General features: G+C 38.4%; 1 protein-coding gene across 1 annotated transcript in view; it reads left to right on the top strand.

Moving 5' to 3' along the window:
• The window catches only part of CCDC151 (Coiled-coil domain containing protein 151), a 58,951-nt gene extending 50,804 nt beyond the window's left edge, over window positions 1-8,147 (top strand). The window contains exons 10-11 of the mRNA XM_081764248.1: window positions 2,639-2,797; window positions 5,321-8,147. Of these exons, the coding sequence (XP_081620374.1) occupies window positions 2,639-2,797; window positions 5,321-5,536 (375 nt within the window). The 3' untranslated portion in view covers window positions 5,537-8,147. The remainder of the gene's footprint in view (window positions 1-2,638; window positions 2,798-5,320) is intronic.
• The last annotated feature ends 6,112 nt before the right edge of the window (window positions 8,148-14,259 follow it).

The following is a 14,259-nucleotide window of genomic DNA, read 5'->3' as shown; positions in this document are numbered from 1 at the left end:
TGAACAGATTCTGAAAGGAGTTTTTTGCGGCCCTTTCCGACACTAAGTTCACGGCAATCCGTATCGTAGAAACGTATAAGTGCGTAATTTTCATGTAGGTCGTGCCACTGTGAATCGTATTATATGAAAATATGCAGTATAGAGTCCTGGCCCACCACACCGACGTGAGCAGCTAGAACTGTTTTTTTTTAAAAAAGGTTTATAATTGTAGTCGATTTCTCATGGGAAGGCAAACTGTCTCTGAAATACAGAGTAAAACGTCAAAACCAATGCTGCGTACTACCAGACTCATGTTTTGACTGAAATGTACTAGCATTAAAATCCTAGCATTGAATGGATAAGACGTGAACCAGATTGAACTGCACCAGAACAAGGATCTATAACGGTGGAGGTTATTAATTTGACATATAGCCGCTGGTTATAAAATAAACAGTTTCCAACAATCTCCTGTTAATCGGAATCTCGGTAGCAGGAGCGCAAGCTCCGAAAACAAAGTGTAAATGCAAACAGTGAACTTAAATCGAATAAGAATTCGCTATGTGATTCACTATAATTACTAATACCAAAACTTAAACGCTCTTGGATAGTAATCGTCAACTTACCATTCAAACCATTAATTTAAATCTCCACACCAATGTTGTCAGTTAAGTTTTGACAGCTAACGTGGAGTTCAGGAGGTTACTGAGCGGAGCGCTCAGTCACACCGCTCGAATTGAGCGAAACGCAAAATTCGCGAAAACGACTGGTTCACTGTCGCTGATGGGGCAGCGTGTCCTGTCACACATCCAGCCACATGGCGAAAACATCGCTGGAATTCTATCGCCATATGGAACAGGAAACTGGAATAGCACCTATTTCATTCTCTGACTTCGTCTCAAAATTTCATATGCTAGCGCAATGGACTATTGTGCTTTCTGACTCCTCAAGCAGTGCCTGTCCCATCACCGAGTCCGCACCTTCATCGGCTTGTGGAAAGCCTGTAAAGAGGAGTGAGACACAACATCCATGGTCCACCTACAACGCAGTCTTCAGTGGAAATTCCGATACCGGCCAACAGTCAGTAGAGGTGGTCCGTAGATCAAACACAACTAATGGTGAAAAGACATTTCCTAGAAAGTAGCACATTCAAATTCGACTTAATGTAAGTGAATCAACCTCTGTATAATTCTATATACATTAGTATATCTAGAAATGTCTAGAAATGATTTCAGTCGTTTATATATATATAGAACATAGTTAAGAAATAACCTAGGTATTCACTGTTGCCAATTAGCCATTAAATGAAAGCAAATCGACTTGGAACTTTCGATACCTTTTATTGTATTAAATTATTGTTCTTTTCAGAGTTAATTACAAAGGATCATTACAAACGTATCGTATCAAAGACCCTGGGTTCTAAGATCGTGCTGTCCCAATCATAAATCATTCAAACCTAGATTGACAGCATTAATATGTAACTTAAACATTACACAATGTAATTATAAATGTATCCAAAGAGTAATTCTCCTTGAAGACGAATTTCGAGAGAAAGCGATATTAAGCTCCCTATCTACTCCAGAATACACCTGACCAACGTCATAATGAGACCTAGTTAACTATGTCTTGCACTATCTTAATTAATCAGTTATGCATACCTGTAATATATGACTTATTGTACTTACATAATTACAACCATTCTTACACTATAAGACAAAATGTAACGACGAGTAAAATTCGCGATTACACAAAGTGACTTAAACACAAGTACACTTTGGCAGTAAGTTAATTCAGCTAGGTGAGATAAGTCTCGGAGCTGATTATTTACTTGCCCTACAGACCACGGATGGGTCTTCGCAGGTTATGAAGCGCGATAGACTGTGCGGAGAGATCCAGCTCACGTATGCGTCTGAATCGTACTGATTCTCGAATGAACCGAAACAAGTCGTTATAAACCAACTCAATTCTCTTTCACATTACAAACCGTAACTTTGACCCAAATACGTCATAGCACTGTATCCTATTCCACTTTGGCCAAAATATTATTTTTGATATTTCTAAACTCGGTCACCGCTTTCCATCCATCTTGTAATGAGGACGCTTAGATATATTTCCGTTGAAGAACCTATTTCTTCTGTTTCTTTTGACTGTGACGTCACTCAAAGACTGTTAGATTTTCTGTGCGTTGGCTACTAATAGTTTTGCGAAGAATTCTCTTCCGTGTTAAGGACAGTTATTGTTTTTGCTTTGTATTCTTTCTATTGTTCACTAAAGTTTTCAATGCCTCTATTTTGGAATTTTTTGAATAAAAAAAGGAAAATATTTTCTTCTGGATGTCGTCCCCTTTTCTTCACTGGAACGTGGTAATAAGTATATAAAATTTACTGCATAGTACAGGTAATCAAAATTAAATAGATTTTATCTCCGGTGGAGAAGGGGGACACTTGTTATACATTTTACTGAATTTACATATTATTCTGAGTTCACTGTGAGTCCTTTAAGCCAGTTACTTTACAAGCAGCAAAATGGATGTATAAATTCCTTATATGTGAAAATCACTTACTTTATTCAGAGGCGCATATAAACTACTCCACTTAGATTACTAAAAAAAAAAGTAGATAATTCGGAAGAAAGATATATGAAAAAAAGATTTGTTTTTCAGAAACTGGACCAGACGTTGACTCCACCACCTTCTACGGATATATCTGCAGTAGACGATACGGTAAATATGCTGAAACAGCGAATTAAGATGGCTCTGGAAATAATTGGAGAGAAAGAAGGCAATCTGGATGAAATAATGAACAAAATGGAAGAACCAACGGTAAGATATTACAAAGGAACACGAGATTTCTCATGGGTATGGATTCTCGCAATATTTTTACCAGTTACAAAAGCAAGTTACTGAAGGAGCAATGGACCATGCATAGAGATCTCCGCAGATATTGGATATTGATATTAATATACCATAGGTCGTAGCTTTTTTTTAATGTATATTTTTTAGTTTCTGTTCGGATGGCGGATATTCGTGAAAAGACAAGAATTTCGTGAACTTTCTTCTAAACACTGTTATACTTAGAGCAAAATAAGAAACAATTTGACATTTGAAGTGCTGCCACGCCGTATTCCACTGAGCTCCATCCACCTTAGTTTAACAAACACTTCTGAATATATGTTACAAAACTATGCCCCATTATGCTGTTATTGTCCCTTTGTATAGTACCCTCCATTTGTAAGTGCCGCCACCACAATGATTATGGGTTGAAAGGGAGTTACCATGGCCCCGTATTTTTCAACTTTTTAGGGTTTAAAATGCAGATTTCTATGACCTACGTACAATGGATTTCTGATTTCTGGAACCGACCATTTCAAGGTCAAATTAGGAACCCTTGGGACAATGCGGACCAGTGACCGACCGGGTTAAAATGGATGTCATTTGAACGTATTCACACGTACACAAATAATTGATATACCGTTTCCCCAAAAATTCTATTTTGACCCCGAAAATTAACGGATATCCGGGATTTTGAGCAATTCGGACCTGTAATCGACTGGAACAAAATGGGTGTCATTCCATTGGCATTTACACGTACATGAATAACTGATATTTCATTTTCCCGAAAATTCTATTTTGATCCCGAAAATTTGGAATTTTGGATCTTGGATTTTCGTTCATTTTCTGGATCAAATCCGAATTTTCGGGAAAATGGTATATCAACTATTCGCATATGTGTAAATACGAATCGAATGACATCCATTTCGTCCCAGTTAGTCAGAAGTCTGAATTGCCCAAATGCTCCCACTTTTTATTCTTGATCCCTAATTTGACCTTGAAGTGATCAGTTCCAGAAATCAAAAGTGATGTCATTAGACGTAACTAATCGAAAATACATTTTAAACCCCCCAAAAAAGTTCAAAAATACGGGGCTACGACAATTTCCTTTTAACCTATTTATTATTATAATAGATGCTGGAGATTCAGCGTTGTGAAATCAATATAAAAGGTGCAATTAGAACCAAGCGTGCGGATTTTTTTCATTAGTATAAGTGGTAGTTCAAAGATCCCTTTTTATTTATTTATTTATTTTTAGAACGGATGGATTTCATTCTGTTATAACATCTGTGTGAATTATTCAATTTTAATGGGGTTTATTGCAAATGACGCAGGAAGGATGAAAATTTCATGCACAATTCATTATGATAGTATCCGCTGTATGCAACCAACGTGGTATAATGCTTTAATTCCATTGGAATGTGTTGTTAATTGCTACTGATCTCACAAACTAGTGGCGTCGCCAGGGATTATCTTCGGAATCCTAGAGACATTTCTAGATTATCCTCCCAAATGTAATACAATTTCAAATCCTTTTTCCCCTTTCATTTGATTTTTGCCCTTAAAAATCAAGCGTGTGAGTTCAGCCGAAATTCATCCGATTGGGATCAAATTTGACATAGAACTTCACCTACTATAAAAGCGTATGAAATATTGTTGTTGAGGGTTATGGTTCCCAAGTTATGGGCAGTCAAATTTTGCGACAAATTTTCATAAAACAAATACCCAAATATATGTAAATGATCCAATCCAGGTTCAATCTGGTTCCCGAGTTATACACAATCGAATTTCCAAACCATTGGACATAAAAACATAAATACTTCAATATCCTCTCATATTTAAGAACAAAAACAAGTGTTTCTCCACGAGTATCATCAAGTAGCAGATAAACGCTGTCTACGAAGAAGTACGAAGGGGACACGGAGAGTCACGAAGAGACCCCCTACAACCCCTCCATAGGCTCCGCCTCCAAATTCGGCTATAAAAGAGCAGCTCAAGAGGCAAAAGAAATCAGTTAGAACTTATCTCTCTTACCTTTCTCTTCGCGCTGCTCTGGACAAGAAGTTCTTATCCTATACCCGCGCTGCAGTGGGCAGGAGATATTACCCACCTCCGCGCTTCTACAGGCAGGAGATTAATTTCGTCTCGCGCTGCACTGGACAGGCAACACCAATTTACCCCCGCGTTGCTACGGACAGAAGGTCCAAACTCATAGAGAAAGGACTATTATTAGAAGTATCTACGTATTTTGTAGTACAGCGTACATAGAATTTGTATAGAACTTTTTACAATAAAAGGTGGGGGGAAAGAAAAACAGCGTATCGTCTCTACCACACATTACAATAGTGTTTAAATAGGAATCAAAGGTCAGTCTTACGTTAGACAGAAAAATAATCTAATAACAGACGATTTTTTTACGACTATGCATATTTCACCTGTAATATTATTATTTATTATTCATGTTGAACTACCTTAATTGTAGCTTACCTGGTTTATGTTATATTATTATTTTAGCTGATTGCACAGATGATGCCACTTCGTTTGCCCGAAGATATCCAACAACACGAACTGGCGGATATTTCAGCTGATAAGCTACCCACCGTGATCTCGGATAGTGGTCCTGAAGATGAAGAAGTGATGACACGGGCGCACATCAAACGTTACTCTCAGATGATTCTGGATGCTAAAACTCGGAAGAGATACTACGGATCTCCTCGAGGGAAGAAGTAATGTCATGTACAGTCCTGTCCAAAAAAATTCTGACCACCCATCTCTCTTCAAAAAGGACATAGCCTCATAAACTTTGCGTAGAGCAATATAACATGTTTGGTTAAAATCAAGATCAGTAATAACTGCAGCGGATTCTCATTTGTTTTACTTACAGGGGTTGGACAAAAAAAAATCTAAAACGCTTGCAAAAGTGTGAAAATCATACCTAGTATGGTGTGGGGCCTCCTTTTGCGTCCAAAACAGCTTGGATCCGACGTGGAATGGACGTATACAGCTCCTGAATCGTGGTGTGTTGAATTTTGTACCATTGTTCCCCAAAACATGCTCCAATTCCTTAAGGGGTGCTGATGGAGGGTAATGAGACCGAACACGCCTTTCTAACTCAGACCACAATGGCTTAATGATGTTCAGATCTGGTGATTGTGGGACTCAGGGGAGGTGTGATAGCTCCTGGTCATGCTCCTCAAACCATGATTTCACCGTTTTTGCAGCGTAGCAGGGTGCCAAATCATCTTGGTAGATGCCATCACCATCAGGGAACAATATTTGGGCCATGAGTAGAACCTGGTCCCCAAAAATGGCCTCATACGCCTTAGCATTCATCATTTCATGCAGGGCTATGATGAGACCTGCGGAAAACCACAATATCACTGCCCATACTATAACAGAACCACCCCCATGCTTTACAGTTGGGAGCACACAGTCTGTATCATACGCCTGCGACGGTGTTCTCCATACGTAAACACGACCGGTTGTTGGAAACAAGGTGAAGGTCAATTCATCGGACCACATTACGTGTTTTCACTGCTCATGAGTCCATGCCTTGTGGTCCTTGCACCACTGGATACGCCTCTTTGCATTTACTGCTGTGACCAGAGGTTTGGCGATAGCGGCCCTGCCATGAATTTTCATTTTATGAAGTTCCCGTCGCACTGTTTTCGATTAAATCGGGTTCTGTAGTGCGGAATTGAGTTCAGACATAATTTTCATTGCGGTGATCTTCCTTTTAGCTGCTACAATCCGTTTTAATGCCCTCCGGTCCCTATATGACAGGATTGTCTTTCGACCACTGCTGTACTCTGCAGACGTCGTTTGCCCATGAATTGTGTATGCCCTCGTGACATTGGACACAGTGCCTTTCGATACTTCCATAATATTCGCCACTGTTGCCACTGAAGCTCCAACCAGACGGGCACCAACGATCATGCCTCTTTGGAAGTCTTGTCAGGTCGCTCATTTTACCGCACCACTTTCACACCACGACACTCACAGGTGAACTGGTTACTACTGACGGAAGAGGAAGGTACACATGACACATTGAAAACAAAAACAAAAAACGATCGGCAAGCGCAACACGTGTTGTACAGTGGAGGGCCAAACTTACGTGTCTTGTATGAAGTGTTTTTAGATGATGATGATGATGATTATTATTATTATTATTGTCTATCCCCTGTACTTCTCCTTATGGTAAGAGTCTGTGACAACGGTAGAAAAGGCGCGCACCCCCCGACATAGTGTGGTATAATGTAGATCAAATAATACTGTTATTTCCATCAGTGGCACTTAAGGGGCTATCGGGCTCAAGCCCCTCAAAATAAATTTGTTAGTTTTTCGCATTCCACATACAACAATAATCCTTCTTACCATTTCTAAGAATTTCAATTTACTTATGCTCTTTGTTCAGAAATAATACTGTATTTGTCAAATTTCATTCCATGTAAGAACCGCGTTCTTTTTTTTTTTTTTTTCGTCCATTCTACTCTTTTCTTTTTCTTAGTTGTTACTTTCTTTCGTTTCTCCTATCATACTTTCGACCGTTGTGATTCAAGTCGGCCGTCGTCAGTAACACCAAAACGAAGAGGAGCTGATAAGCGAAACTGGTGTTCCATAACAACTTGCACGGTTGGTGTTCCACACCAATTAAAGCTGTAATCAGTATATTTCAGCTTCAACTTGTCTCAACACATTTTCTTTCTAAAATGAAATCAGTTAAGTTGAAATGCGATTACAAACATTCAACGAGTCTTTCCAGAAGCGTTGAGATTTGCCTTGGGATGTAAGATTCTACAGCGACATACGAGTTTCACATTTGTTCCACGTATATTAGTAGACAATCGATTAAAATATATATTTAATTCTCAAACTCAGGTGGGCAATTGTCCCCTCCCCACGAAACGAAATCCTAAATTCACCACTGATTTTCATTACCAAATAGAAGTATCATTTACAGCATACGAAAAAAAGCTGCCCCTCCCCCAAGAAATTAAAGCTGACGTCGCCACTATCATAGTAAGAGTACAAGTCTTTGTAAAGGGAGCTGGGTGGCTAGAATATTTTGAAGACTGTACATAATTGTCTCTGTACTATGATGTATACATGTTAATTTAGAAAATAAACAGTTTTTTTTTTTTTTTTTTTTTTAGAAAAATAATTCATATATCCGAAGATATAAAATATAATAAAAACATAAACAAATCTCGCAAATAAATAACGTACGTCAATAGATCTTCAGTGATGCTTTACCAGGACTTCTGGTGTTAGACAGTTTCTTACGAGGAAAGTGAAAGTGACAGTAAGCAATCTGAAGAATCCGTTCTCTTCAGAGGATGAACCTCCGGAGCAGGAATGTGTTCCCGCGATTTCTTACTCAACGAGTGGTTCCAGTTGATCTACTGTTTCAACCTCCAAAAGACCCACACGCACACCTGATCTCGATACCATCAGACACTCACAAGTGCAGCTCCTCATCCCGGATATTAGTTATATACCCAGGAGCAAGGGCTCCGATCCTGGGAGAGCCGAGGGTGCCCGGGCCCCCCAGGGCTAATGTGGGCACCATGTATTTTTATGAATATGTATTTTTATTGTTATGTGTATTGTTACATGTATTTTTTTATGAATGCCCCCCCCCCCAAAGTTACAGGGAAATCGGCGCCCTTGGTCAGGAGGGGGAAAGTGACGCTCTCTGATTGGCTGAAGGTACCGAAACCTATCTGCTTTATTGTCATCTGTATGCACATAAGAAATCATAATTGACAAATTGTATACATGTGTTAGAGTACAATACAGGAATATGACAGATTCTCTCTCAGACAATACATCCACTGTAAGATTATCACAAAAAAAAAAAAAAAAAAAAAATGTTGGGGTATGCCCACAAAATAGCTGACCCAGCACCAATAAACTGTAATAAAGATAGACGACCATGCTTGTTGAAGTTGGATCTGAAAAACAACCTGACTTAAATCAGTAACTAGCCATGACCAGCGGCGTCTGTGTAGACAATGCAATCTAGCGAAAGAGAAGATCAGATTAGAGTGGAAGATGGGGAGGACACTGGAGACTGCTGCTAGTACAAATTTCGATAGATGGTCACATAAAATGGCTCTAGCCAAAACAAAGGTTGCGGTTGAGACCGGAGTGATCCAGGACAAGTATCCTGCCAAAACTTGACGAATACGACGTGATTTACATAGGAATGCCCAAGGACAATCGTGAGGTAGTGATGGTCCACGTAAAAGGTATTGTTATCGAAATCAGTCGTTCTTTCAGTAAAATTGTTCCGGGGGGGAGGGGGAGCTACTGCTGGTACTATTCTATTCATTATTATATTATAGACGTATTTTTTGGTCTCCTCCGGCGGGGCACTCTCATTGCTCCGGGGGAGCAGTGCCTCCCCCCCAAATCATGTCTGAAAGAAACACTAGTCGAAATTAACCTGCATACCCAGAAAAGAGCACGAGTAGGTTGTAGAACAGACTTTTCCTAATTAAAACGTAGAGGCAGAAGTACATGAAGCGTATGACGAAGGTTCTCTCTCGATCCAGTAAGAAGAGTGTAGTCGTAGTAGATAAGGAACTGCACTAGTAGATAAGGAATTTTACTGAGATGGAACCGTACGGATTTTGATGAATTCTGTGGCGGAATTGTTATTCTATGTATCAGCTCTACTCAGAAAATATTTTTCTATAAAATAAAGTCCGTTACACAAGGGAAATTTTATGTTTACCCTACTAACCAAATCACGCTGTACAGTATATGCTAACGTGATTCCATAATACATTAAACGCTGTAGATTTTCATTGGCAAATACATATTTGCCATTATATTAACAAGGTTCTAATTTTTGAATTAGTGGTTGGTATTAAAACTCAAGATTTGACTAGGGTTGTTAATGGTAACGGGACTGAAAATTCTGTACTTTGGGTTCCAGTACCAGAAGCTAAATAAATGTTTTAATTCGGTTCTGTTCAGAAAATAAAATCGAAATACATTTTGACATATTAGTTCTGACTTGCAACCAAAAATCACTGGTACAATCCGCGGCAAAAAACCTGCAACATGAGCATATAAGTTTATTGTGAAATGACGAAGCCTTTTGCTCCAAAATAAGTGTGCACGGGAGGAGGCCGAATTTTATCCTGGCGTGATTCGTTCCACTTAGACGTTATGTTCATTCCCTGTGCTGTTAGGCGTAGTTTCACAATAAACTTACATTCTCATGTTGCAGGTTTTTTGCCGCGGATTGTACAATCGGCGGCAAAAAACCTGCAACATGAGAATGTAAGTTTATTGTGAAACTACGCCTAACAGCACAGGGAATGAACATAACGTCTAAGTGGAACGAATCACGCCAGGATAAACCTCGGCCTCCTCCCGTGCACACTTATTTTGGAGCAAAAGACTTCGTCATTTCCCAATAAACTTATATGCTCATGTTGCAGGTTTTTTGCCGCGGATTGTACCAGAACTAAAACACATTTTTACATATCGGTTCTGTCCATGAAACCGAAAACCATAGCGTTTTAAGGTTTCAGTGCCAGAATATAAATAAAAGTTTCTAATTTATTGCAGTTTTGGGAACAGAACCGAAATATATTTCGACGTAACGATTCTGTTCAGTGAACAGAAAGAAAACCATTATAAACTGTTTCGACAAGAGGACACAAATATCTTTATATCAGCTTTGTTCATGAAACCGAAATCAAAGTCACATTAAATTAAGTTTTGAAACGGAGGTTTCGTAGTAATTCTTTTTCGAATTGTTAATTGTAGTTCCAGGTAGTGCACCATCGATTGTTTGTTAAAAATTAAATTCATACATTCGTAGTTGAACAATTAAAGAATATTCAGGAAAATTCAGCTAAACACCACACATTCGAGCTTTGGAACTTCTTGTATAAAGTAAGCAATGAATTCTGACCAAATCATATACTATTTGATAAATAACATCGTTACAATTTCGGCCAAGTATCTTTGCCTTCATCAGACACATTATCAAGGTAATGAAGACGTCAAGATAATGTGTCTAATGAAAGCAAAGATACTTGGGCGAAACTGTAACGATATTATTTATCAAATAGTGTATGCTTTGGTCAGAATTCGTTTTTTTACTTTATGAAATTTAGCTAATGTGGAAAAGTAATATTCAGGCAGTATTCGGGGAATGTTCGCTGTCCGTAGCTTACCAAATATCAGGATAGTTTTGGATATTAATAACAAAGCGCGTCCCGGTGTCACAGGTTTATGGCCCCGGGAAATGTTTATCCCTGTGTAGATTTCTAGTCATTTCAGAGTCGAAGTAGGATATCACATTACAAACTGATGTAATTACACCTGAACTCGGTTCCATGTCAGAAGGGCCCTGGTCGAAATGGGATCGCGTTAAAACGAACCTTCGTCAGCAGGACCATGGTCAAAAGGACCCCGTTTATATATATATATATAAACCTTTAGGAGAGATCTAGTCAAACAGATCCCGCGTCAAAAGAGCCTGAGACCGAAGTATTAAAAATGCATATAAGTGGAAGGAGAGAGAAAAGTAATGTGCTAATAATACCTATTTTGTTTACGTTAAAAGTATTGACATGTGGCTCTGTATGTATGTATGTTCCACTTTTGTTGATGTATGAATGTTTTGTTTTCAATTTAGTGCTTTCTGCAATTGAATTAAAGTTGGAAGGAACGCTATTTTATTTTGTCTTCGGTATTTTACTTCCACTCTATAGAAATGGAACCTGTCCTGAACGACCGAAGTTGAACAAATTCCACCAAAAGGCAGATGGAAGCACGCCGATTTGAAACAATCCGTATTCACTGCTGATCATAAGTTGTATCATAAATGGCGTGTTGTTCATAAACTGGAATATGAAACAAACCGTGGAAACTATATTAGCTGATAATTCCTTAAATGGATGGGAGGAACATTTTTTTCATACATTACGAAATATCAAAGTGTGGAGTTTAAAATAACATGTCAGTGCACAGAACAGAGACATCGGAAAAATAACATCAAAATTGATTTTTAGAGAGTCGAAACTCATAATGAAACACACATGTAATACGTCTTAACTTCTCACATAATTTTGATCCCGAAACCGGAAATAGGCCTATAGTTTACAAACAATTCGAGATATCTCAAAAATAATGGAAAAAATACACACTTTATGATATCCCTGTCGAATTGTTGTCAACTTGCATTCAAGTATCAAGTTTCAACCCCGGCTATCATTTTGCTTAATTTCGATGAGGCAACTAACACATGCAAGCCCAGAGGGGTTGAACCGAAAACAAACTCGAAGTTAGGCAAAACATGTCCTTTCAACAGAAATAAAATAGTTCCTGCACAGTTTTATTATTGTTTATTTATTAATTATTATTATTATTATTTTACTTATATGCACTTTTGATACTTTGATATTAGGCTGTAGATTCCAGGCTCTTTTGGCGCGGGTCGTTTTGATCCATAATATTGTGACACTAGCCCTTTCTGAGCCGTGACCTCTTTGTTGCGGGGACTTCTGATCGGTCTCTTTTTACTGGAGCCGTTCTGACGCCCCTTTTGCCTCGAACCCTTTTGATGCAGGGCGTTTTGACGAGCCGGGTCGTTTAGATGAAGGGCTATTTTGATGGGGGCTTTGTTGACTGGAGCCCTTTTGACTCCAGGTTTTCTGCTCTGGCCCTCTAACATTGATTCCACAGAAAGTTAATACTATTATTGGAGCAATATCTCACAAACGTATGCACATTAAGGTAGAAATGCGAGGCATCGGAATAGTACGTTTCAACAGGCTTTGAAGATAGAGAAGAAAATATTTTGAACAAAACTCGTAAGTTTCCTCTAAAACTTCGACATTTATTCTTTGTCTACAACATATAGACAATTTATCACTTACTATCAGGATTGTTAATGGTAAGGGTTGTCGGGGCGGAACCGAAAGAGATTTTTGTGATAAAAATAGTTCTGGTCTTGAAACAAAATTAATATTTTTGAGAATATAGGTTCTAATTACAGAACTGCAACCGACTTTGTCACAAAAACAGGTTTCGGTTCCAAACTACCGAAATAATTTTCACTGGGAATAACAATTCTGGTTCTGGAACCGAAATTAGTTTTTCTGAAAATATCTTTTCTCCCAGAACCAAAACCTAGTGGAGCCCATTTATACTTATCGTTTCCGTTACTGTCAACAACCGTAGTTTTCATGCTCTGAAAATGTTTCCCTCAACTACCTTGTATTATGTCTCGCGATTTTTTTACTCTGGGCATACACGGCAAATATTTACATGTCACTATTACACCCTGGAGTCAGTGCCAGTCGATATATTGGTGCAAATGTGGAAGGAATTTGATTATCGTCTTAATTTTCGTTTCTTCATTGAAGTTTAGAGTCCCATTTTAGCACACTATTCTGTTCTATTCGGTCCTGAAGCTTCCCCATATTTCAGCAACCTCTCTCCGGAGCTCCAACCCAGAATCGATCTTCCTTTTTGCTAATTCTCGATTCAAGTTCCATACGTCTTCAGTTGGGTTCATGTTTGGCGATAGTGCTGGAACCTGCAGCAGAGGAATTTTCATCTCGTTGAAACACTTCTTAGCGTTTCGGGAGACATGTCAAGTGCATTATCTTGTTGGTACAACTAAGACTTCCCTCTTCCCAGCAATATCGTCTTTGACGGAATCATATATTTGTTCATTAAATCCAAGTACCTATTCGTATTTACAGAACCATGGCTATCTAACAGCACGATTGTCAAGAACATGTTTTCTGCCACGACTCTTCTATTGGGGCACTTGTTTCATGTCTTCATATCACTTAGTAATTTGGTGAACACACGATTTACTAAACTTCAAGATGTCAGCTCTCTCTATCTATCTCTTACTTTTGCCACATTTTCGTAAACCAATTGACATTCGCCATTTCGAAAGGAATACAGCCCCTATCTCTGATCAAACACAGTTGTCACATGTGAACACAAATGTAAATCGACTGAGCGTGTGTTAGCTTGTAGTTTTGTTTTGTCGATAACAGGTGGTAGTGTAATCAGCTTATGATATTTTACGACACATAGCAGTTTTATAGACTAGTAGTAAAAACCCGTGAAAATTAGAATTTTGCGACAGAGTTTGAAGCTTAAACAAATCGATTTGTGACGTAATCATTTGCACAGGAATAGATTCTTACCACAAAATGAATGTTTTTCTATTTTGTCGCACCTTCATACCTAAGTATTGTATATTTTTGTTTAATACTAATCCTTTACTTCGGATCATGATGTATGAATGTTCATTTCCGGCAAATTATTCAAAAGTAAAAAATTCCGCTTAAAGTCGCGGAAACTACAAAACAAATTCAAAACAGCGTTTCCTTATGTGTAAAATGACTTTTTCTTTCAAAATATTTTTTTTTTAAATAAAATAACAGATGTGACTATAAACAGTC

The sequence above is a fragment of the Thermobia domestica genome, chromosome 7 (assembly GCF_964235325.1).
Source record: "Thermobia domestica chromosome 7, izTheDome1.hap1.1, whole genome shotgun sequence".
Classification (NCBI taxonomy): Eukaryota; Metazoa; Arthropoda; class Insecta; order Zygentoma; family Lepismatidae; genus Thermobia; species Thermobia domestica.
The sequence above is the reverse complement of the archived record's forward strand: the minus strand, read 5'-3'. Positions and strand labels throughout refer to the sequence as shown.